This window comes from Scardinius erythrophthalmus, assembly GCF_964197995.2.
Source record: "Scardinius erythrophthalmus genome assembly, chromosome: 6".
Classification (NCBI taxonomy): domain Eukaryota; kingdom Metazoa; phylum Chordata; class Actinopteri; order Cypriniformes; family Leuciscidae; genus Scardinius; species Scardinius erythrophthalmus.
This window is the reverse complement of record NC_138226.1, coordinates 45,131,428-45,158,110: the sequence shown is the minus strand read 5'-3', so window position 1 is coordinate 45,158,110 and position 26,683 is coordinate 45,131,428. Positions and strand designations below refer to the sequence as shown.

At 38.6% G+C, this 26,683-nt stretch overlaps 1 protein-coding gene across 12 annotated transcripts; it reads right to left on the bottom strand.

The window, feature by feature from the left end:
* Nucleotides 1–264: 264 nt before the first annotated feature.
* LOC308692766 (uncharacterized protein) lies at nt 265–26,125 on the bottom strand. 12 transcript variants are annotated; one of them, XM_081369112.1, is made up of 5 exons: nt 25,776–26,080; nt 15,811–15,942; nt 15,403–15,540; nt 14,991–15,147; nt 265–1,117 (listed from the first exon to the last, which is right to left on the bottom strand). In XM_081369112.1, exons 1-5 carry the CDS (start codon nt 25,858–25,860, stop codon nt 937–939), a joined length of 693 nt encoding a protein of 230 aa, XP_081225238.1. In that variant the 5' UTR covers nt 25,861–26,080; the 3' UTR covers nt 265–936. The 12 variants fall into 12 exon arrangements, with proteins under 12 accessions (XP_081225238.1, XP_081225239.1, XP_081225241.1 ...); XM_081369113.1 differs by having other exon boundaries at nt 265–1,105; nt 14,939–15,147; nt 25,776–26,077; XM_081369115.1 differs by having other exon boundaries at nt 266–1,105; nt 14,972–15,147; nt 25,776–26,077.
* Nucleotides 26,126–26,683: the final 558 nt, after the last annotated feature.

Here is a 26,683-nt window from a genome sequence, read left to right as displayed (position 1 = left end):
AGTTGTTTACGTTCATTATCACTGTAATGTTATGCATTTTAGACATGAGGCAATTTAGTGCAGTCTTTCAACCTGTGACACGTTACAGACTCTACTGTGTGCGTTCAAGCATTTTGAAAGAGGCGTGGCTTTGGAGAGTTGGATCTCACGCATTGATTCCAATGAGCCATTATGTGAGAGAACAGCCAAACTAACACTGGAATACAAAAATCTAATTCCTTGTTTTCCCACTTTAAAAAAAAGAAAAAAGAAAAAGAAAGGAAATGGTCTTACAAGTGTGAGATTTATTTGGTGATAAACAGGGAAAACAACATACATCCAATGGTTAAATCAGCACTGCATGCATAGACACATTAATTATGGCCAGGACATTGGCCATAAGGGTCAGTTGGCTTGGGAGGTTCGGCTGCAGGCTTCATTGGAGGCGCTGCAGGCTTCACAGGAGGCTTCGGGGGTTCGCCTGCAGGCTTCATTGGAGGCTTGGGCGGTTCGGCCACAGGCTTCACAGGAGGCTTCGGGGGTTCGCCTGCAGGCTTCATTGGAGGCTTGGGCGGTTCAGCCACAGGCTTCATTGGAGGCTTCGGGGGTTCGGCCGCAGGCTTCATTGGAGGCTTCGGGGGTTCGGCTGCAGGCTTCATTGGAGGCTTCGGGGGTTCGGCCGCAGGCTTCATTGGAGGCTTCGGGGGTTCGGCTGCAGGCTTCACTGGAGGCTTCGGGGGTTCCACTGCAGGCGTCACTGGCAGTTCGTCTAAAGGCTCCGAAGGTTCGGTAGAAGGCTCCGGCAGTTCAGCAGAAGGCTCCGGCATTTCTGTAGAAGGCTCCGGCAGTTCGGTAGAAGGCTCCGGCTCTTCGGTAGAAGGCTCCGGCTCTTCGGTAGAAGGCTCCACTGGAGGCTTTGGAGGTTCAGCTGCAGGCTTTCCTGGAGGCTTTGGAGGTTCAGCTGCAGGCTTTCCTGGATGCTTTGGAGGTTCGGCTGCAGGCTTTCCTGGAGGCTTTGGAGGTTCGGCTGCAGGCTTCCCTGGAGGCTTTGGAGGTTCGGCTGCAGGCTTCCCTGGAGGCTTTGGAGGTTCGGCTGCAGGCTTCCCTGGAGGCTTTGGAGGTTCGGCTGCAGGCTTCCCTGGAGGCTTTGGAGGTTGTTGAAGATTTTATTATTTAGAAAATAAGTAATTTAACTGTTTTTGTACACTATTATTTCCTTGTCTGTGGGTGACTTTGGCTGACTTTGGAACCTGAGAGCACAAGGTGTTGTTACAGCAGAAAATTCTATTTCAGTAATGTCACATGGTACAAAACTATTTCTCAAAATACCTATAGAATGTATTACCATGTTTGGGACAAGGAGAGGGTATATACGTTTGCTGGGCAATCTTTCTGGAGGGTCTTTCTGCAGAGGGGCACTCGGCTTTGTTTTGTTAATAAAGTCTAATTTTTCCTGATGTCAAATATCTTTGAAGTCATTCCCCTGAAAAGAATTTAACCACAACAAATGGCGCCCAAACAGGGACGTGGCTTAGGAGCTGAAGGAGCCACAAAGGGATCGCTGGTGACTCACACAGACAACAGTGGCCGCTGTACTTTGAGGTGAGCAGTTTTTGCTTTTGAATAAGGTGTATGTGTTAGTCACCAGTGGCCCGGATGTGGTAAGACAAGCTTCTCCAAATTTAAAGAACTTAAAAAGTGAAAGTGGGATGTTTGATGTCAGAAAAAATTGCATGTATTGTCTTTGTATGTCAAGTACTTGGTAAAAGCGCGGGGGAGCTCCCAATAGTGTTTGCTAGTGCTTGTTTAATCCTGAGTGGATTCTATAACTACTGGTGATGCTGATTTAGCGCAAAGAGTTTTGACGTACGTACGTAAGGTTCTGTGTTTGTTCATCAAGAGGGCCTTGAAGGATGATGAGCAAAAAGCATGCACACAGAGGGTTTGAATTCACTGATAAGGATATCAGTTAAGTTTTGTGTTACTTGTCAAGAGGGCCTCGATGGATGACAAGCGTACTGATATAAGGATATCAGTTATTGATGTGTTATACCTGTAAGTGGGCATTGATTGATACAGGTGTAGTTTAGCTTATAGCCTATAGATGGTTGATCTGCAGACATTTGTAAGAGGGCCTTGAAGGATACAAATGAGCATGATTGCAGATAAAGTCAATTTCCGGGTACCTTATTAATCTAATAAGAGTCTGCTCAGGGGAATTAAGGTCTTATTTCACTCTGTTGTGTTGAGGAAGTGAATCACAGAGGTTTATGGAATAGGATAGTTAAAAGTGTCATTGTGTTGATTAGTGAATCTGTTAATGTATTGTTCAGATCTGACAGGGAGTACAGAATAATGTGTGTGTGTAAGTGTTTGAGGGATCCTGTGTCTTGTGTGACTGTGCCTGTGGTTGAAAATAAGTGACCTCTGACCCTGGTTGCTTGAAGGGACAGAGAATGTGTGACTGACCTGTGAATGAAGGGACTGAAATGGTGTGTATTAGAAAAAAAAAGAAAGAAAAGTAAGGGAAAACAATTGTTTCAAGACATTAACTATAAAGAATATTGTAGTATAAAATAAGTTAAAATAATAAGATATATAGTTAATCAATAAATGTAATGATAAATATTAATAGATGAATATAAATAAGATTGCACGTGCTTAATATATTATATATTATATCTGAAGACGTCTAAAATTTGTATCTCATTATCCCTGACGACAGAGTGGAAAAAGTATTCCATTGCAGATAAATAAGTTTGTGTTAAGAGAAAAATAACTGGTGCAGTGTGCTGAGGGTTAGCAAGATTGAGTGACCAAGTTTCAAAAGTCAAAAATACTTTACAGAAGTTGATGAGAGTAATAAATAAGAAGAATTCCTTGATGATTGTTGAGAAACATACTAGATTATTGTGAACACAGCATGCAAATATAGAAGAAAGATTGAAGTCTGATTTTATGATAGGGAAAATTATTTAACTGAAATATTCTCAGATCAACAGAGTTATATTATTGCTGATATAGAAAAACAGAACTAGCTTGCTTTTTCTTGCAATTAAGAACTGCTTACTAATAGAATGAGGGAAATGCTATGGTCAACCAGTGAGATTTTTATATAAAAGAAATAGTGAAAAGATGCAGGTAAAAAAAAAAAAAGTGGAATGTATATAAAGAGCTAATAGCTTATATGTAAAAGTTCAATTTGACTCATGCAGATCTGAGTGTTCATCTTTCAGTGTCCTGTGGAAGCAACAAGAGGGCAAAGGGCAAAGACATGAATGCAGAGACACGAATGCAGAGAGAAGAAGAGAGAAGTGGGTGAGGGGTTCTCAGCTCCCCTCCTGAAGTTCAAAAAGACTCAGAAAGACTGAATTAAGACTGGAAAAGGTGAATCTTTCACTTGAGACTTTTCCTGAAAACAAAGAAAAATCCTGAGATGCAAAACTGTTACAGGATTGATCAAAATCCCAAACTGAGAAGAGACAGAGAAGCAGCAGAGCCTATATTCCACTCTGCAATGGCCTTTGAGTGACAGCAAGGCTGAAAAACATGTCAACAGACACTGATCTAAAAACAGAAGAACTGACCCTTACGGCACCACAGGTGTGACAAACCTAATGAACACTCTAGAGACTGCTTCAAATTTAGTTCATTATTATATTAACATTATTCATTATGATTATTCACTGGTCTCATGGCAATTCTTTATATTCTCTGCTAAACTAACCCTCTCTGCTTTTTCAATAGGTACAAGTCCAGCTCTATAAGAAAAGAAAATACAGAGAAGTGGGTGCTCAACTCACTACATAGTTAAAACTGAGGCTGGATTTGGTATAGTGAGGGCTATTATATTAGACTATAGGGCTAAAAGCATGATAGAATTATTCTCTGGCAAAGAAAAAGACACAAAATGTCAAAGAATTATTATTTTTGTTTGCATAACAATGATACTGGTCACTCCATCTTGTTTTAATATTGTTTTATAGAGATAGATTGGAGAAGGATACATAACTCCAAAAGTCCAAAAATTATGAAATTAAAAATGCTGTCAAAACTGGGATAATGAGATGGAAATGTTATTGGCCATGGATCCAAGATTAGGTAGAGATCTCCAATGTTCTTCTTAAAGAAGCTCATGAGCAAAAACAAAAAGAATATGAAAAAATAGACCAAACAAATGACAAAATGCATTTGAGAAATTACAATTGGCTGTCTTACTCTCAACTGCACCATACTAAGGCCTATTATTCTGAAATATTTAATCTATTAGAGTTTGGGAAAAAACAAGAAAAAAGGGATTATAACAACAGTAGTAAACTAAGCATTAAGATAACTGACACTTCTGAATAGTGTTTGAATAGCTGTTGTGACGTTGTCTGTCAGACCTTTGGAATTCCACAGCTAAAATTATAAGTTCCGCATTTAGAGCACAACCTGTGGAAGAAGAATGTGTGATGGCCATGAGTGATTAAGTATGAATGAGTGAGAGATGGTGTACACCAAGGCAAATCAATTATTTTGCCTACAGCTGTATCTAAATTTCATATGTGGGCCCATATTCTGCCCAATAAAATAATGACCATGGATGGATTTGTTTAAAATCCTGGTCGAAACTGTAGTGACAATAGAAAAAGAAAATGGGAAAAAATTGCAAAAGAAAACAAAACAGTACTACATTTTGCGCAGTGCCTAACACATCTGACTTTCCTTTCAGAATATCATGATGGAGAATAACACATCTGACTTGCTTTTCAGCATATCACGAAGGAGCTGACGTTTTGTCAAAAGTATGAAATATTGTTTGTCTTTTAGCAAAGTGGGTTGAGTGTTGTCCAAGTCTGATAACTAGTATGCTGATAGTGGGACTCAAAACAATGAGATAACTGAGCTGAATTGACTAATTGTAAAAAGTAATATAGGGGTAAAGCCCTACTGCTAATGAGCAGAAAACACACAAAAGAGGCCAGAACACCACTCAGCCCACATGATCATTTTACAGGTGACGACACCAAGAAGGACAATGGAGCAGATGATTTAAAATGTTGTTGTCACTAACAGAACTAAAAAGAAATAATGAAGGTTTCATTCACAGATGAGAACAGTTCAATTCCAGGAAGGTTTCTGGGACGATTCAAACAAAAAGAACCAGTGACTGTGCCTTGTCATCTCAGAAAAGGCTTGAACATTGATCAGCAAAGTGAAATTTGAGTCTATGGCTCTCAACTTAAAATACACCAAACGACTCCAGGAACCCCCCACAACAGCAAGTGAGGGTTCAAAGACATGCTGGCAATGACCTTCCCTTGCCAATGAGAGAAAAGGAAAAAGCCAATTACAACTCACAATGATCAACATGGATGGAAAAAGAAGAACCTTAAAGGAAAAGTTGCAGAATAAGAAACTTACAAGGAATTGTGCAAAGAAGAGAGAATCAACAGAGATGAGTACAAGTTCAAACAATAGTCAACATCAATCAAACTGTCTTTAAATTTAATGTTAAAGCCCTTGAATACACTAGTAACAACTTAATAATAACCCAACAAGAGAAAAAATTATTGAATCAAAGAATATGTCAAAAACAATGTAAACGATAATGAAAAATCAGAAAACAAATGAAAATAATGAATGATAAGCGACTAATTCAAGTAACTGTCATAGCACAGTGCGAATTAAGACAAGTCATGAAGGAAAATACAAATCGACCTAAATGACATTTTAAAATAGATCATAATGGGTACTCGAATGTAATTTGTCAATAAAGGGGTATAAGTAATTAATTTAAGACTACAGTTGAAAATTAAAGAAAAGATTAACACTGACTATTAACAAATATTTGATTTCATTTATGATTTGAATTATGATTTGATTCATGCTATTGACTGATTTATGGTGCTAATGGAACGACCACCACAATTGTAAGTTGTTCGAACTCAATAACAAACAGACCCTATAAACAATTTATATGGTATCAGAGGAGGGTAAGAATGACAGGTTATTGCACAAAAACATACTTTTGGAATATTCACAATCCAGATGCGCATGGTATTCACCTGCGCAAGGGGGGAGGGATTAAAAGAATAAGGAAGGACAATAATTAAAAGGCTAAATTAAGAATAAGGAAAAAGAATAAGGAAAATTAAATAAAAGGCATTTTTAAGGAAAATTAAATAAAAGGCATTTTTTGCAATTTTTGACTGTATACAAGAGAAATTTGCGACAAAAATAAAGGTAGGAAAGGAACAGTGACAAAAATAGGCCATATATCAGTACCAGAAGGACTAATAAAACTCTTGGTAATGGATTATATGAACAAGATAGAGATGGGTAAAGGCAATGAGATCAACAGAGGAGGGTCAAGAGAAGTAATTAAATTTAAGACCAAAGAATTATTCCTTAGATTTGAAATTCTATCAGAAATAAGTTTAGATAATGGTTTAGCAGTCATTCCAGAAAAATTGAAGATTAACATTAATTGTGTGCAGAAACGTAAATTACAGAAAGGACGTTTTACCAATAATTAAGTTATAATGCTTTATGTTTGAAATGGTTGAGGAAAAAACAGACATACAGAAAAAGAAATGACTGTACAATGAATATGTAAGATAGTATAAAAAGTTATTTTCAAGAGTTATTTTTTCTAATTGTCTAATGAGTTCATTGAATTACTTTTATGAAGTAAATGTAACATTGCTCTTGAAGCTTTCTTAGTTTGAGTGATTACATGTGACATAATTAAGTTAATTCATGATAGTTCATTTAGAAATTAGTAGAAAGGAAGGAAAAGGTATTCAGTTAAGGTATGCTTGAACTGAGGAGCTATAATGAGAAAAAGCTGCAACACGTGAGAATATTTATTGTTTAAATTTGATAATGAAGTAGACAGAATTTGAAATGTTAAACATTATAACGAAGAAAATTGTGATTTAGTGTAGCTGCACCGCAGTGTTATGGTTGTTCATCAACTAAAACATGACTGACTAAAAATTGATTCTTTAAAAATAAGTGAATTGATGTTCCTTCATAAAAATAAGAAGCGAATAAAAAAGAGATAAAGTTATTTTTACCCAGCCCTATTTTAAATAAAAATTCATATGGAATATACGGGGAAAAAACGCAAACTGAATCAATTATTCTTCTATAATCAGCAGAGATTTATTATAATGATTTGCCTTTATAATAATGAAAACAATTACATGAAAAAAGTACAATGACTTTACAATTGAATAAAAAAAGTTAAGGAAAGCTTGATTAAAAAAATTAGAAATGTTTTTTGGAGTTGAAATATTGAAAGAGGGTTATTATTCTGTTGTGTACTTCCCATATTAAAAAGATAATGAAAACCAATTTGAGAGGGCAACTAAATCATATATTATTAAGAAGATTGGGCTTATAACCCAAATTGAGATTTACAATCATTGGACATTGATTGAAGTACCTCGAATAAGGATGAAGAAGAAAATGAATAAGCCAGATCGGTGTCTGGGTCGAAGAGGATATCTACACCACAAGAAGAACTTTTAACTGTATAAGGGATTTTTGTGTTTGACATATTCTACATAACTGTGACAATTAGACAATGCTGAACCAATTTCATCCACACACTTGTAACAATGTTTGATGGTTGATTAGGGAGGATTCGAGTCTTTTACTTTCTCCATTGAAAAAGAAAAAACAACTGAAAGAAAGAAAATGTATGGAGAAAGATGTTTGGCTCGATTGCTCCTCCGGAGTATGGTGGCATAATTTCAGTCATTGGAAATAAGAATGAGTGACTTAATTTAGTCACTAAGGTAGTATAACGGAGGGGACTGGATTTTGAAACTACACTCTGGAAAGGATAGCGAATGTGGGGCTTAAATAAGCCCCAGAGGAGGGAATGTTGAAGATTTTATTATTTAGAAAATAAGTAATTTAACTGTTTTTGTACACTATTATTTCCTTGTTTGTGGGTGACTTTGGCTGACTTTGGAACCTGAGAGCACAAGGTGTTGTTACAGCAGAAAATTCTATTTCAGTAATGTCACATGGTACAAAACTATTTCTCAAAATACCTATAGAATGTATTACCATGTTTGGGACAAGGAGAGGGTATATACGTTTGCTGGGCAATCTTTCTGGAGGGTCTTTCTGCAGAGGGGCACTCGGCTTTGTTTTGTTAATAAAGTCTAATTTTTCCTGATGTCAAATATCTTTGAAGTCATTCCCCTGAAAAGAATTTAACCACAACAAATGGCGCCCAAACAGGGACGTGGCTTAGGAGCTGAAGGAGCCACAAAGGGATCGCTGGTGACTCACACAGACAACAGTGGCCGCTGTACTTTGAGGTGAGCAGTTTTTGCTTTTGAATAAGGTGTATGTGTTAGTCACCAGTGGCCCGGATGTGGTAAGACAAGCTTCTCCAAATTTAAAGAACTTAAAAAGTGAAAGTGGGATGTTTGATGTCAGAAAAAATTGCATGTATTGTCTTTGTATGTCAAGTACTTGGTAAAAGCGCGGGGGAGCTCCCAATAGTGTTTGCTAGTGCTTGTTTAATCCTGAGTGGATTCTATAACTACTGGTGATGCTGATTTAGCGCAAAGAGTTTTGACGTACGTACGTAAGGTTCTGTGTTTGTTCATCAAGAGGGCCTTGAAGGATGATGAGCAAAAAGCATGCACACAGAGGGTTTGAATTCACTGATAAGGATATCAGTTAAGTTTTGTGTTACTTGTCAAGAGGGCCTCGATGGATGACAAGCGTACTGATATAAGGATATCAGTTATTGATGTGTTATACCTGTAAGTGGGCATTGATTGATACAGGTGTAGTTTAGCTTATAGCCTATAGATGGTTGATCTGCAGACATTTGTAAGAGGGCCTTGAAGGATACAAATGAGCATGATTGCAGATAAAGTCAATTTCCGGGTACCTTATTAATCTAATAAGAGTCTGCTCAGGGGAATTAAGGTCTTATTTCACTCTGTTGTGTTGAGGAAGTGAATCACAGAGGTTTATGGAATAGGATAGTTAAAAGTGTCATTGTGTTGATTAGTGAATCTGTTAATGTATTGTTCAGATCTGACAGGGAGTACAGAATAATGTGTGTGTGTAAGTGTTTGAGGGATCCTGTGTCTTGTGTGACTGTGCCTGTGGTTGAAAATAAGTGACCTCTGACCCTGGTTGCTTGAAGGGACAGAGAATGTGTGACTGACCTGTGAATGAAGGGACTGAAATGGTGTGTATTAGAAAAAAAAAGAAAGAAAAGTAAGGGAAAACAATTGTTTCAAGACATTAACTATAAAGAATATTGTAGTATAAAATAAGTTAAAATAATAAGATATATAGTTAATCAATAAATGTAATGATAAATATTAATAGATGAATATAAATAAGATTGCACGTGCTTAATATATTATATATTATATCTGAAGACGTCTAAAATTTGTATCTCATTATCCCTGACGACAGAGTGGAAAAAGTATTCCATTGCAGATAAATAAGTTTGTGTTAAGAGAAAAATAACTGGTGCAGTGTGCTGAGGGTTAGCAAGATTGAGTGACCAAGTTTCAAAAGTCAAAAATACTTTACAGAAGTTGATGAGAGTAATAAATAAGAAGAATTCCTTGATGATTGTTGAGAAACATACTAGATTATTGTGAACACAGCATGCAAATATAGAAGAAAGATTGAAGTCTGATTTTATGATAGGGAAAATTATTTAACTGAAATATTCTCAGATCAACAGAGTTATATTATTGCTGATATAGAAAAACAGAACTAGCTTGCTTTTTCTTGCAATTAAGAACTGCTTACTAATAGAATGAGGGAAATGCTATGGTCAACCAGTGAGATTTTTATATAAAAGAAATAGTGAAAAGATGCAGGTAAAAAAAAAAAAAGTGGAATGTATATAAAGAGCTAATAGCTTATATGTAAAAGTTCAATTTGACTCATGCAGATCTGAGTGTTCATCTTTCAGTGTCCTGTGGAAGCAACAAGAGGGCAAAGGGCAAAGACATGAATGCAGAGACACGAATGCAGAGAGAAGAAGAGAGAAGTGGGTGAGGGGTTCTCAGCTCCCCTCCTGAAGTTCAAAAAGACTCAGAAAGACTGAATTAAGACTGGAAAAGGTGAATCTTTCACTTGAGACTTTTCCTGAAAACAAAGAAAAATCCTGAGATGCAAAACTGTTACAGGATTGATCAAAATCCCAAACTGAGAAGAGACAGAGAAGCAGCAGAGCCTATATTCCACTCTGCAATGGCCTTTGAGTGACAGCAAGGCTGAAAAACATGTCAACAGACACTGATCTAAAAACAGAAGAACTGACCCTTACGGCACCACAGGTGTGACAAACCTAATGAACACTCTAGAGACTGCTTCAAATTTAGTTCATTATTATATTAACATTATTCATTATGATTATTCACTGGTCTCATGGCAATTCTTTATATTCTCTGCTAAACTAACCCTCTCTGCTTTTTCAATAGGTACAAGTCCAGCTCTATAAGAAAAGAAAATACAGAGAAGTGGGTGCTCAACTCACTACATAGTTAAAACTGAGGCTGGATTTGGTATAGTGAGGGCTATTATATTAGACTATAGGGCTAAAAGCATGATAGAATTATTCTCTGGCAAAGAAAAAGACACAAAATGTCAAAGAATTATTATTTTTGTTTGCATAACAATGATACTGGTCACTCCATCTTGTTTTAATATTGTTTTATAGAGATAGATTGGAGAAGGATACATAACTCCAAAAGTCCAAAAATTATGAAATTAAAAATGCTGTCAAAACTGGGATAATGAGATGGAAATGTTATTGGCCATGGATCCAAGATTAGGTAGAGATCTCCAATGTTCTTCTTAAAGAAGCTCATGAGCAAAAACAAAAAGAATATGAAAAAATAGACCAAACAAATGACAAAATGCATTTGAGAAATTACAATTGGCTGTCTTACTCTCAACTGCACCATACTAAGGCCTATTATTCTGAAATATTTAATCTATTAGAGTTTGGGAAAAAACAAGAAAAAAGGGATTATAACAACAGTAGTAAACTAAGCATTAAGATAACTGACACTTCTGAATAGTGTTTGAATAGCTGTTGTGACGTTGTCTGTCAGACCTTTGGAATTCCACAGCTAAAATTATAAGTTCCGCATTTAGAGCACAACCTGTGGAAGAAGAATGTGTGATGGCCATGAGTGATTAAGTATGAATGAGTGAGAGATGGTGTACACCAAGGCAAATCAATTATTTTGCCTACAGCTGTATCTAAATTTCATATGTGGGCCCATATTCTGCCCAATAAAATAATGACCATGGATGGATTTGTTTAAAATCCTGGTCGAAACTGTAGTGACAATAGAAAAAGAAAATGGGAAAAAATTGCAAAAGAAAACAAAACAGTACTACATTTTGCGCAGTGCCTAACACATCTGACTTTCCTTTCAGAATATCATGATGGAGAATAACACATCTGACTTGCTTTTCAGCATATCACGAAGGAGCTGACGTTTTGTCAAAAGTATGAAATATTGTTTGTCTTTTAGCAAAGTGGGTTGAGTGTTGTCCAAGTCTGATAACTAGTATGCTGATAGTGGGACTCAAAACAATGAGATAACTGAGCTGAATTGACTAATTGTAAAAAGTAATATAGGGGTAAAGCCCTACTGCTAATGAGCAGAAAACACACAAAAGAGGCCAGAACACCACTCAGCCCACATGATCATTTTACAGGTGACGACACCAAGAAGGACAATGGAGCAGATGATTTAAAATGTTGTTGTCACTAACAGAACTAAAAAGAAATAATGAAGGTTTCATTCACAGATGAGAACAGTTCAATTCCAGGAAGGTTTCTGGGACGATACAAACAAAAAGAACCAGTGACTGTGCCTTGTCATCTCAGAAAAGGCTTGAACATTGATCAGCAAAGTGAAATTTGAGTCTATGGCTCTCAACTTAAAATACACCAAACGACTCCAGGAACCCCCCACAACAGCAAGTGAGGGTTCAAAGACATGCTGGCAATGACCTTCCCTTGCCAATGAGAGAAAAGGAAAAAGCCAATTACAACTCACAATGATCAACATGGATGGAAAAAGAAGAACCTTAAAGGAAAAGTTGCAGAATAAGAAACTTACAAGGAATTGTGCAAAGAAGAGAGAATCAACAGAGATGAGTACAAGTTCAAACAATAGTCAACATCAATCAAACTGTCTTTAAATTTAATGTTAAAGCCCTTGAATACACTAGTAACAACTTAATAATAACCCAACAAGAGAAAAAATTATTGAATCAAAGAATATGTCAAAAACAATGTAAACGATAATGAAAAATCAGAAAACAAATGAAAATAATGAATGATAAGCGACTAATTCAAGTAACTGTCATAGCACAGTGCGAATTAAGACAAGTCATGAAGGAAAATACAAATCGACCTAAATGACATTTTAAAATAGATCATAATGGGTACTCGAATGTAATTTGTCAATAAAGGGGTATAAGTAATTAATTTAAGACTACAGTTGAAAATTAAAGAAAAGATTAACACTGACTATTAACAAATATTTGATTTCATTTATGATTTGAATTATGATTTGATTCATGCTATTGACTGATTTATGGTGCTAATGGAACGACCACCACAATTGTAAGTTGTTCGAACTCAATAACAAACAGACCCTATAAACAATTTATATGGTATCAGAGGAGGGTAAGAATGACAGGTTATTGCACAAAAACATACTTTTGGAATATTCACAATCCAGATGCGCATGGTATTCACCTGCGCAAGGGGGGAGGGATTAAAAGAATAAGGAAGGACAATAATTAAAAGGCTAAATTAAGAATAAGGAAAAAGAATAAGGAAAATTAAATAAAAGGCATTTTTAAGGAAAATTAAATAAAAGGCATTTTTTGCAATTTTTGACTGTATACAAGAGAAATTTGCGACAAAAATAAAGGTAGGAAAGGAACAGTGACAAAAATAGGCCATATATCAGTACCAGAAGGACTAATAAAACTCTTGGTAATGGATTATATGAACAAGATAGAGATGGGTAAAGGCAATGAGATCAACAGAGGAGGGTCAAGAGAAGTAATTAAATTTAAGACCAAAGAATTATTCCTTAGATTTGAAATTCTATCAGAAATAAGTTTAGATAATGGTTTAGCAGTCATTCCAGAAAAATTGAAGATTAACATTAATTGTGTGCAGAAACGTAAATTACAGAAAGGACGTTTTACCAATAATTAAGTTATAATGCTTTATGTTTGAAATGGTTGAGGAAAAAACAGACATACAGAAAAAGAAATGACTGTACAATGAATATGTAAGATAGTATAAAAAGTTATTTTCAAGAGTTATTTTTTCTAATTGTCTAATGAGTTCATTGAATTACTTTTATGAAGTAAATGTAACATTGCTCTTGAAGCTTTCTTAGTTTGAGTGATTACATGTGACATAATTAAGTTAATTCATGATAGTTCATTTAGAAATTAGTAGAAAGGAAGGAAAAGGTATTCAGTTAAGGTATGCTTGAACTGAGGAGCTATAATGAGAAAAAGCTGCAACACGTGAGAATATTTATTGTTTAAATTTGATAATGAAGTAGACAGAATTTGAAATGTTAAACATTATAACGAAGAAAATTGTGATTTAGTGTAGCTGCACCGCAGTGTTATGGTTGTTCATCAACTAAAACATGACTGACTAAAAATTGATTCTTTAAAAATAAGTGAATTGATGTTCCTTCATAAAAATAAGAAGCGAATAAAAAAGAGATAAAGTTATTTTTACCCAGCCCTATTTTAAATAAAAATTCATATGGAATATACGGGGAAAAAACGCAAACTGAATCAATTATTCTTCTATAATCAGCAGAGATTTATTATAATGATTTGCCTTTATAATAATGAAAACAATTACATGAAAAAAGTACAATGACTTTACAATTGAATAAAAAAAGTTAAGGAAAGCTTGATTAAAAAAATTAGAAATGTTTTTTGGAGTTGAAATATTGAAAGAGGGTTATTATTCTGTTGTGTACTTCCCATATTAAAAAGATAATGAAAACCAATTTGAGAGGGCAACTAAATCATATATTATTAAGAAGATTGGGCTTATAACCCAAATTGAGATTTACAATCATTGGACATTGATTGAAGTACCTCGAATAAGGATGAAGAAGAAAATGAATAAGCCAGATCGGTGTCTGGGTCGAAGAGGATATCTACACCACAAGAAGAACTTTTAACTGTATAAGGGATTTTTGTGTTTGACATATTCTACATAACTGTGACAATTAGACAATGCTGAACCAATTTCATCCACACACTTGTAACAATGTTTGATGGTTGATTAGGGAGGATTCGAGTCTTTTACTTTCTCCATTGAAAAAGAAAAAACAACTGAAAGAAAGAAAATGTATGGAGAAAGATGTTTGGCTCGATTGCTCCTCCGGAGTATGGTGGCATAATTTCAGTCATTGGAAATAAGAATGAGTGACTTAATTTAGTCACTAAGGTAGTATAACGGAGGGGACTGGATTTTGAAACTACACTCTGGAAAGGATAGCGAATGTGGGGCTTAAATAAGCCCCAGAGGAGGGAATGTTGAAGATTTTATTATTTAGAAAATAAGTAATTTAACTGTTTTTGTACACTATTATTTCCTTGTTTGTGGGTGACTTTGGCTGACTTTGGAACCTGAGAGCACAAGGTGTTGTTACAGCAGAAAATTCTATTTCAGTAATGTCACATGGTACAAAACTATTTCTCAAAATACCTATAGAATGTATTACCATGTTTGGGACAAGGAGAGGGTATATACGTTTGCTGGGCAATCTTTCTGGAGGGTCTTTCTGCAGAGGGGCACTCGGATTTGTTTTGTTAATAAAGTCTAATTTTTCCTGATGTCAAATATCTTTGAAGTCATTCCCCTGAAAAGAATTTAACCACAACAAGGTTCGGCTGCAGGCTTCCCTGGAGGCTTTGGAGGTTCGGCTGCAGGCTTCCCTGGAGGCTTTGGAGGTTCGGCTGCAGGCTTCCCTGGAGGCTTTGGAGGCTCGGCTGCAGGCTTCCCTGGAGGCTTTGGAGGTTCAACTGCAGGCTTCACTGGAGGCCTCGGCGGTTCGGCTGCAGGCTTTCCTGGAGGCCTCGGCGGTTCGGCTGCAGGCTTCACTGGATAGATACAGATCGTCAACTTCAGTCAGTCCGTTTAGAGGCATTCAGTCTCAGATACAGCACAAAACCCAAATACCAAGTTTTACACCTCTTAATTATTAATCATGATCGTATTATTAATCATATGAATTAATTTTGTAAAGCCATCCTGTGCTATTGGCTGAATACTTTTTACATTGAGAACGATTAATTATAAAACAAGACAAACTGAAATGAGGAAGCTGACCCAAACCCTAATATAATAACAAATACCTGCAAATGGATCCATACACTGATGTCCACATCCATTGCTGCAGCATTTCTCATTGTTCGGACAGTCACTGTCATAGTAACACAACTCTGCACACATTCCTGCTCCAGACTTTGTGCTTGGACACTCCCCTGCCTTTGCTGTTATAGAGACACATGACAGAGAAACCACATCACTGAATACTGAATGTCTCATTACACTGTATGAAAGAAAATAAAAAAATAGATGATCGTAGGAGGATTTACCGGAATATTCAGTCCATCTACTTCATAGTTTCACGTTTAGTTCAATGTGTTACTCGCTGTTTCTTTGCAATTATTTGTGAAACTTGCTAGCAATTCCTGAGTGAAAACTTTTTCAGGGTTTTTTTCCTGGAAGACGTATAGCATGCATCAATAATTAAAACTCACTGAAAACAGGCGGCACACACGCGGACCCACAGGGAAATTGACAGCATTTGTGTCCTCCAGAGCAGTCTCTATCAGAAGTGCAATCTCGTCGGGAGGGCACGACCGTCAGCATCGCCGGACACTGACCAGACACTACAGAAGAGGATCATTAGGGGAGACCAGGAAGTGCTGTAATAGTTTGCTTCAGCATTTGCAAGTCAGGGGTTTTGCAATAAGTCTCAAACTTTGTAATATTCACACATTTATCTGCTTCAAGTCAAGTAGCTTAGAAATCTACCATTTTTCACTAAACCGCATCAATCAGTTTCAAAGACTGAGAGTGAAGTTACAACCTACCCCACTGTAGTAGAGGGAGTAATAGTGCAATGCTGATAGAAAGCATTGACATCAGTTAATTTGTTGTATATGTAGCGGGACCTCGGCCCTTCACACTTGGGGCAAATATAGAAACACCGCCTCTAGCGTCACATGACTACGCCACCCTATTTAATAGGGAAATATAGATGTTACTACTAAGAATTGGTAAAAGACACACAGGAATGTAATTAGTAAGAAGGGGCTAGAGACGTGGATACCAATAATACAAAAGTTTTTATTTAAATACAATCATTTTTAAAATATATAAAAGCTGAGAATCGTCAACAAACACATGCAGGAGAGACCATAATCCAAAGGAGGCCGAGGCTTGATGGCAGACACACGCCCAAGGCTTCAATATCACTCTCAACACCCCGTGTACAAGTAACAGCACACACACTGCAATAAAGTCAAGAAATAATCACACAGCACTCTGTGACGAGCTCTCTACCACCACGCACGGGCCTACTAGTGTTCTGCCCCAAAGCCTCAGCTCCTGTAACAAGAGTGTAAAATTATTTATGGTCTCAATATACAACACCCTCACTCAAACATGCACAAATAATAAACATTTAGATCAACAAACAAGAAAATACTACAGAAAATGAAAATATGAAAGTCGAAGTTTGGTGCTGGCATTGGGTATTACTCTCACTGACCTTCTACCAGCACCTCTTGAAGGAACTCACAAATCAAAATAAATACAACACTGTAAAACACTCAAAATAAACAAATCAGATCACTCAATACACAAACAATTATAAATGAAAATACTGCAATATTTGAATGTATAGTGTGGAAGACACTCATCGTTTAGAGTGGTTAATACTGGAGAACGGGCGTCACGTTAGGCTGCGCAGTGCGCACACACATACGCACACACACACACACGTGTGTTGGAGGAGTTTGTTATAAGGATAATCTTGAGATATGAAAACAGCAGCGTCAAATCAGCGTTGCCCACCAGGTGTCTCAGAACATATGTTCTCCTTTAATTCATAAACCCATCGCCCATCCACGCATACACAGGAACAGGACACAACATCCCCGAAGCACGGGAATGTAAAGGGAGAGCAGCAGCCACTCAAAACTCAAACCGCGGGCCATCCACGCAGCTCAAAGCATATGAGACACGGGACTGCAAGAGGCATGTAACGTGAGAGCCGGAGCCGCCAACAGCCGCGGGCCATCCACGCAGCTCAAAGCGGAAGCGCTGCAGAAACAAGGGGCGGTCCCACGGGCAATGACGCGACGCTCAAACGCCAAGCACCCGCAGGAGGTGACTACATGTTCTTTTATACTGTCCCACCCTGCTCGTAATTGGACCTGCACTACCCCAAGCACATTAGTCTGATTACAGCGCCACAATACGTCCCACTACAATCACAAATTTACTGGTGTACATCTTCAAAAATGATGCCATCCCCATGACCACCCTCATTTCCGTTTAAGCATTTTAATAAGCTACTCAACAGAAAACAAAACAAATATAAAAACCCACTATATATGTAAAATGCAGAGTTATCGGCTATAATTAGCTCCCCACGTTATATTGTAGGCTTATGCATTTCTTAAAACAAACCAAAAAAGACTTTAGGCAAAACTCAGGATTGATACAGTCCGGTAACAATTTTGCAGCCATATTATAAGACTAATGTGCGTGCTTAACAGTAAACAAAAGTGCCCATTAGTGATTATGTGGGTTTTACTTGTACAATGAAAAATGCATAAACTTATGACAGTTTGCATATTTATACTTTGCTTATTAAAACTAAACCAACATACAAAGATGAACTTCCACTTGACGTCTGTACTGTATTTTTGCAAGCAGATGTGTCGGAAATCAAATTTTGTAAGGCACTTTATTTATGCACTTCTTCGGGCTGCGTAATGAAGCTAAAAGAACTTCTCACCTAGGACTCCAGCTTCTGTTGTGCTTAAACAAGCAGACAGAAACAATAAAACAGCACTAAACGAGCAGTACACTTGAGCTGTCATCCTCTCGACCTGCAATCTCAAAATCAACTCTGCTGCTGGAAGATGCACTGAATTAGTGAGTCAGGAGGGGCGGACAGCAAGGACCACAAAACTACAAAGAAAGACCCCTGTTGCTGCATCAAAATATCAGCTGAAACCCACAACAAACGCTACCAAAAGAGTTTAAAACACTTTTTGAAAATACATTTTTAAAGGGGGTCTGGGTAACTCTAACCCTAATGAAAATCACTTGCCTGCAGCTTTCTAATATAGCCTAATCTTGAAGACCTTGATTAGCTTGTTCAGGTGTGTTTGATTAGGGTTGGACGTCGTAATAATTACCGTAATTAGGAGATGATTGATTGTTTTTATGGCAACACTATCAACGGCAAATGAATCTGCAGTGGTCAGGTGGTACCGCGATCACGTGGTACAAGTCGGAGTTCTACCACAAGTTACAAGTTGTAATTAAGACTAAACTCCTACACCTAAACTCTCCAGGAAATGGATCTCTACTGGAGACGGGCATAAATCTGCATTGAACATCAAGAGACAAAGGGGCATGTCTAGAATTTGAATCTGAATTTTTCAATTGCTGATTGACTTGCGATGTAAATCCATGCAAGTAATTATGAATGAAAACAAAGTTTCCAGCCACTGTAGTGAATATAGTGGAATACACAGCCATGGTTATATCATAGCCAATTTAATATTGGATGGTTTCGTATGGATTGCATAATCAGATAATATTTGTTCACTCAAGCTTTCTATAGACATATTTCTTATCGTGACCGAGGCAAGTAGCCTACAGAGTTTTGGTTAATTTCTGTGACGGAGACCGAGACGGCAGAAAGCGCACCCTGTTTGTTTTCTTTATTTTACAAAAGCACAACATTTAATTGTTATTGTGAGTGTACATAAGTAAAAGTTTGTTCGCGTTTGCCGAATGCTAATTTAACCCTCTGGGGTCCTTCGTTTAACAGTCACACTCAGGACCTTCGGGTCCAAATGGACCCGGAGGGCGGGATTAATATATATATATAAAAAATCATATTTTTTTTTTTTTACTTGTTTTTTATAATATTTTTTCTTTTCTTTTTTGGTGTTTTGAGATAATTTTATGATTTTAATTAATATGTATGCAATAATTATGACCCATTTTTTCCCATTGAATATAATAGACATTTTTTATATATATTTTTTTTTATTTTATTTTTATAAAAAAAAATGTGTGTGTGTGTGTGTTTCTTTTTGCACTCTTGATGTTTTATAGATTAACCCCTTCACTCTTGTGTGCTTTTTTTCTGGATCGTGGCTGATTTGTAGATTGTACGCACAAAAAAACTCTGCATTTTCACATTTTTGCCAATTTCCCATTCATTTCCTATGGCGGGTCCATTTGGACCCGAAGGTCCTGAGTGTGACTATTTTTTTTACAACCACTTAGACTATTCAAATCCTGTCCCCAATTTTTTTGGGTGTTCATATACCAAGTACCAACAAAGTCACCAAATCTCGGACCATTCCGATGAAGCTATGATTTTTAACATTTTTTTATTTAAACGCTTCGGGTCCATTTGGACCCGAAGGACCCCAGAGGGTTAAAGGGGGCCTATTATGCAAAATTCACTTTTGCATGCTGTTTGGACATAAATGTGTGTTGGCAGTGTGTGTACACAACCACCCAATAGTGATAAAAATCCACTCACTCCTTTTTTATTAATCCCCATAAATCATCAGCAGTGTCTCCCAACGACCTGTTTTCAGATTGCGACTTTAGTGACGTCACTAAAGCCACAGGCCCCGCCCACAAGTGTTGACAGACACTGCAGTTTTAACATAGACCCGCCCTGATCGAGTTCACAGCGAGTTGTACACATCCGCCATTGCTGCACTGACGAGAATGTCTCCTAAGCGTTGTAGGTGTTGTGTGGCTGGATGTATTAATCCACATAGCTCTCTCTCTATTTACTCCCGACATCTGAGGCAGACGCTGAAGACGTGGTGGAATTATTTTGTTTTCAAAGAAAATGCTCCTTCAACTCTACCGAAATTCATTTATGTCCTTACGCACATCTTATACTGTGTTTACTCAGCTCTTACGGTGATTTTCTGGAGTAAAACTGACGCTTCATCTTTTGTGTGATGTACAATAAACTTTACTACACTCATCTGTATATTTTTGATCATCATTCGGACCTGGTCCGAAACAGCATACTTTACAGTGGTATGTAAGTTAGTATGTAGTGGATGCATACAAGCAGATGACAAATACGTTATAACCGTAATTAAACTAAACTATACCTGTTCCATCTCCATACAGCACTCTGACTCTGTAGGCATTATTGTCCGACTCCGAGTCGAAATGAACACCGTTACTGAGAGTTTCTGATATTATCATCATTCCGTGAGATGAAATTGTCCTGAGACTGAGCGCGAGCTCATGAAGCTCCGCCCCCTTTGCCGTGCAGCAGCAGCTTATTTGCATTTAAAGGGCACACACCAAAAAGTGACAATTTAAACATGCTGTTAAAAAAGGATCTGTTGGGTATTTTGAGCTAAAACTTCACATACACACTCTGGGGACATCAGAAACTCATTTTGCATCTTGTCCCCTTTAACATGCCCGAAATAAAATCAGATTTTAGAAGAATTTGTTGCGCCACTCGGACAGGTGTGCCAAAACACTTATTTATAAACTAACGACGTCTTCGCCTACACCAAAAACCTGCTCACTTCAGGCTTGAAAAGAGATGTGGGTTGCCCAATTCTACGTTTTAGAGAAAAAAGGAGTTTGTACAAAGCTCCTGGATGTCACAATTCCTGTCGCAAACAGACAAAGTGACAAGGAGCCACGTAGTCGGCAGGGTTCGAACCTGCGCGGGGAGACCCCAATGGATTTCAAGTCCATCGCCTTAACCTCTCGGCCACGACTACTCCCACCAGTGAGTCACATGCTCAGAGAACACCGGGGCCAACTATCAATGTGGATGGCGAAAATATTGTGTTGGCAACAACGTCAGTTCAACAACGTCTTCACCTACACGAAAAGATGCCATCATCCGGATTTGGACTGGGGATGCTGCGGGCACAACGCAGAGTACTAAATGCTATACAGAGAAAGCAATCTTTCCACTTGCCCCGGGCCTGCACATACAGAGTCAACGGCAAGCTTCAGCTCAGTTCTCTCAAAGTCCCCCACCACCACTTGCTTAGACATTAGGGACTTTAAGCAACAGCCTCTGGTGGAACGGCATTCTGTCGTTCTATTGCGCATGCGTGACATTAACTGCTACCTCGCGACGTTCTACTGTAACCGTCTACCACGGGAGAACAGCTGATTTGCCGTAGTCGTTACTACGTGACAGATTAAGAATATTAATGTTATGTTTTAGGTTATGTGGCATTGTAATCGTTTCTGTATATCATTAAATGCCAAAAGCAACCCTTCTCTTCCTTTTTAAAATCACTTCCTTTTTTTGTATTTTGTCTGATGATTAAATTACCCCTATGCCGTCCTCTTTACTGTCGCTTAGTGATCTTTGCGCTCTTTAGCTCTTTGCCATTGCCGGAACGGCAGTGTTGGGCAATCCACAGCTGTTGCTTAAAGTCCCTAGTAACCAAGCATTACAGCAGGCAAAACACCACCAAATGCTGGGAAATAACCCCGGCACATCTTATCTTGAAGAGGAAGACCACCTCTCTCAAAGGCTGGGAAGAGCACAGCAAGAGATTAGGGAAGGTTTCCTTGAACCCTGGACCCTCAGATTAAAAGTCTGATGCTCTACCATTTGAGCTAGCTGGGCTTTTGCCAGGGAACAGCCACCCCAGGGATATAACAGCACTTTCTCCTTAAAGTGTTCATGCTTTGTCAGCTTAAAGTTTGTGGTATTAAAGGATGAAGACCACAATTTATAAAGGGACGAGAGAGATAGGCTGCTCCTTCCAAAGCTAGGAACACTGCCATTGAAAGAGTGGAGTTTTTTTCATGGCATGTTGCTAACTCTAAGGTGGTTTCGACAAAAGAGCAATTGGGACATAATGAGTAGGTTTCTGTTTGACTTTTCTAAGAGAGAACGAATGCAACATTTCAAAACACTAATATCCAAGATTCTCCATAAAATATAATGCGGCAACTCTTGAGCTGCACAACATGAAGGCCATGAAGTTGTCGGGGGATGCCAAAGCCATTGTTCCGACAGCCTGAATAGAATGGCCAAAATCACATATGATCTGGGCCTTTTGAAACGATGCCCACGTCAGGCTTGAAAAGAGCCCAATGTCCGTGTTAGAAGAAAAAAAAAAGCAGCTCGTACAAAGCTCTTAGATGTCACAATTCCTGTCGCAAACAGACGAAGAGCCAAACAGTCGGCAGGGTTCGAACCTGCGCGGGGAGACCCCAATGGATTTCAAGTCCATCGCCATAACCTCTCAGCCACGACTACTCCTGCCACTTCTTGCGTGGGTTTGGTTGTATAGTCATGCACTGTGAAACTGTCATCAGTGCATCATGCACACAGCAGCAACTGAACGTTACCCCAGATAGCCGTGCAGTGTGAAAAGAACAGTGACCCGACTACTTTGAAAATTGTGCAGTGTGAACTCGGCATTACAGGCATTCAGAGCTCATTTGGTCGCAGGTAACTAAAGGGATCATCTGTTAATAGGCTTGAAGTTGCAACTTCCTAAAATAAAACGACCACTAGAAGACAATTTCACTAAAGTGCTTCAGAATGCAGAAGACTATTGGTCAATAGACAATACTGGTTGAAACGTCACAGAATTCATAGAATTGTTCGTCCAATCATTGCATTTGGATTCAGACGTTTCCATGTCAACACCATCAACGCCGAAATGAATCTGCATCAGTCAGGTGGTACAACTAGAGCACTGCAAGTTGTTTACGTTCATTATCACTGTAATGTTATGCATTTTAGACATGAGGCAATTTAGTGCAGTCTTTCAACCTGTGACACGTTACAGACTCTACTGTGTGCGTTCAAGCATTTTGAGAGAACAGCCAAACTAACACTGGAATACAAAAATCTAATTCCTTGTTTTCCCACTTTAAAAAAAAGAAAAAAGAAAAAGAAAGGAAATGGTCTTACAAGTGTGAGATTTATTTGGTGATAAACAGGGAAAACAACACACATCCAATGGTTAAATCAGCACTGCATGCATAGCCACATTAATTATGGCCAGGACATTGGCCATAAGGGTCAGTTGGCTTGGGAGGTTCGGCTGCAGGCTTCATTGGAGGCGCTGCAGGCTTCACAGGAGGCTTCGGGGGTTCGCCTGCAGGCTTCATTGGAGGCTTGGGCGGTTCGGCCACAGGCTTCACAGGAGGCTTCGGGGGTTCGCCTGCAGGCTTCATTGGAGGCTTAGGCGGTTCAGCCACAGGCTTCATTGGAGGCTTCGGGGGTTCGGCCGCAGGCTTCATTGGAGGCTTCGGGGGTTCGGCTGCAGGCTTCATTGGAGGCTTCGGGGGTTCGGCTGCAGGCTTCGCTGGAGGCTTCGGGGGTTCCACTGCAGGCGTCACTGGCAGTTCATCTAAAGGCTCCGAAGGTTCGGTAGAAGGCTCCGGCAGTTCAGCAGAAGGCTCCGGCATTTCTGTAGAAGGCTCCGGCAGTTCGTTAGAAGGCTCCGGCTCTTCGGTAGAAGGCTCCACTGGAGGCTTTGGAGGTTCAGCTGCAGGCTTTCCCGGAGGCTTTGGAGGTTCAGCTGCAGGCTTTCCTGGAGGCTTTGGAGGTTCGGCTGCAGGCTTTCCTGGAGGCTTTGGAGGTTCAGCTGCAGGCTTTCCTGGAGGCTTTGGAGGTTCGGCTGCAGGCTTCCCTGGAGGCTTTGGAGGTTCGGCTGCAGGCTTCCCTGGAGGCTTTGGAGGTTCGGCTGCAGGCTTCCCTGGAGGCTTTGGAGGTTCGGCTGCAGGCTTCCCTGGAGGCTTTGGAGGTTCAACTGCAGGCTTCACTGGAGGCTTTGGAGGTTCGGCTGCAGGCTTTCCTGGAGGCCTCGGCGGTTCGGCTGAAGGCTTCACTGGATAGATACAGATCGTCAACTTCAGTCAGTCCGTTTAGAGGCATTCAGTCTCAGATACAGCACAAAACCCAAATACCAAGTTTTACACCTCTTAATTATTAATCATGATCGTATTATTAATCATATGAATTAATTTTGTAAAGCCATCCTGTGCTATTGGCTGAATACTTTTTACATTGAGAACGATTAATTATAAAACAAGACAAACTGAAATGAGGAAGCTGACCCAAACCCTAATATAATAACAAATACCTGCAAATGGATCCATACACTGATGTCCACATCCATTGCTGCAGCATTTCTCATTGTTCGGACAGTCACTGTCATAGTAACAACTCTGCACACATTCCTGCTCCAGACTTTGTGCTTGGACACTCCCCTGCCTTTGCTGTTATAGAGACACATGACAGAGAAACCACATCACTGAATACTGAATGTCTCATTACACTGTATGAAAGAAAATAAAAAAATAGATGATCGTAGGAGGATTTACCGGAATATTCAGTCCATCTACTTCATAGTTTCACGTTTAGTTCAATGTGTTACTCGCTGTTTCTTTGCAATTATTTGTGAAACTTGCTAGCAATTCCTGAGTGAAAACTTTTTCAGGGTTTTTTTCCTGGAAGACGTATAGCATGCATCAATAATTAAAACTCACTGAAAACAGGTGGCACACACGCGGACCCACAGGGAAATTGACAGCATTTGTGTCCTCCAGAGCAATCTCTATCAGAAGTGCAATCTCGTCGGGAGGGCACGACCGTCAGCATCGCCGGACACTGACCAGACACTACAGAAGAGGATCATTAGGGGAGACCAGGAAGTGCTGTAATAGTTTGCTTCAGCATTTGCAAGTCAGGGGTTTTGCAATAAGTCTCAAACTTTGTAATATTCACACATTTATCTGCTTCAAGTCAAGTAGCTTAGAAATCTACCATTTTTCACTAAACCGCATCAATCAGTTTCAAAGACTGAGAGTGAAGTTACAACCTACCCCACTGTAGTAGAGGGAGTAATAGTGCAATGCTGATAGAAAGCATTGACATCAGTTAATTTGTTGTATACAAATTTACTGGTGTACATCTTCAAAAATGATGCCATCCCCATGACCACCCTCATTTCCGTTTAAGCATTTTAATAAGCTACTCAACAGAAAACAGAACAAATATAAAAACCCACTATATATGTAAAATGCAGAGTTATCGGCTATAATTAGCTCCCCACGTTATATTGTAGGCTTATGCATTTCTTAAAACAAACCAAAAAAGACTTTAGGCAAAAGTTTAAACTCAGGATTGATACAGTCCGGTAACAATTTTGCAGCCATATTATAAGACTAATGTGCGTGCTTAACAGTAAACAAAAGTGCCCATTAGTGATTATGTGGGTTTTACTTGTACAATGAAAAATGCATAAACTTATGACAGTTTGCATATTTATACTTTGCTTATTAAAACTAAACCAACATACAAAGATGAACTTCCACTTGACGTCTGTACTGTATTTTTGCAAGCAGATGTGTTGGAAATCAAATTTTGTAAGGCACTTTATTTATGCACTTCTTCGGGCTGCGTAATGAAGCTAAAAGAACTTCTCACCTAGGACTCCAGCGTCTGTTGTGCTTAAACAAGCAGACAGACACAATAAAACAGCACTAAACGAGCAGTACACTTGAGCTGTCATCCTCTCGACCTGCAATCTCAAAATCAACTCTGCTGCTGGAAGATGCACTGAATTAGTGAGTCAGGAGGGGCGGACAGCAAGGACCACAAAACTACAAAGAAAGACCCCTGTTGCTGCATCAAAATATCAGCTGAAACCCACAACAAACGCTACCAAAAGAGTTTAAAACACTTTTTGAAAATACATTTTTAAAGGGGGTCTGGGTAACTCTAACCCTAATGAAAATCACTTGCCTGCAGCTTTCTAATATAGCCTAATCTTGAAGACCTTGATTAGCTTGTTCAGGTGTGTTTGATTAGGGTTGGACGTCGTAATAATTACCGTAATTAGGAGATGATTGATTGTTTTTATGGCAACACTATCAACGGCAAATGAATCTGCAGTGGTCAGGTGGTACAGCGATCACGTGGTACAAGTCGGAGTTCTACCACAAGTTACAAGTTGTAATTAAGACTAAACTCCTACACCTAAACTCTCCAGGAAATGGATCTCTACTGGAGACGGGCATAAATCTGCATTGAACATCAAGAGACAAAGGGGCATGTCTAGAATTTGAATCTGAATTTTTCAATTGCTGATTGACTTGCCATGTAAATCCATGCAAGTAATTATGAATGAAAACAATGTTTCCAGCCACTGTAGTGAATATAGTGGAATACACAGCCATGGTTATATCATAGCCAATTTAATATTGGATGGTTTCGTATGGATTGCATAATCAGATAATATTTGTTCACTCAAGCTTTCTATAGACATATTTCTTATCATGACCAAGGCAAGTAGCCTACAGAGTTTTGGTTCATTTCTGTGACGGAGACCGAGA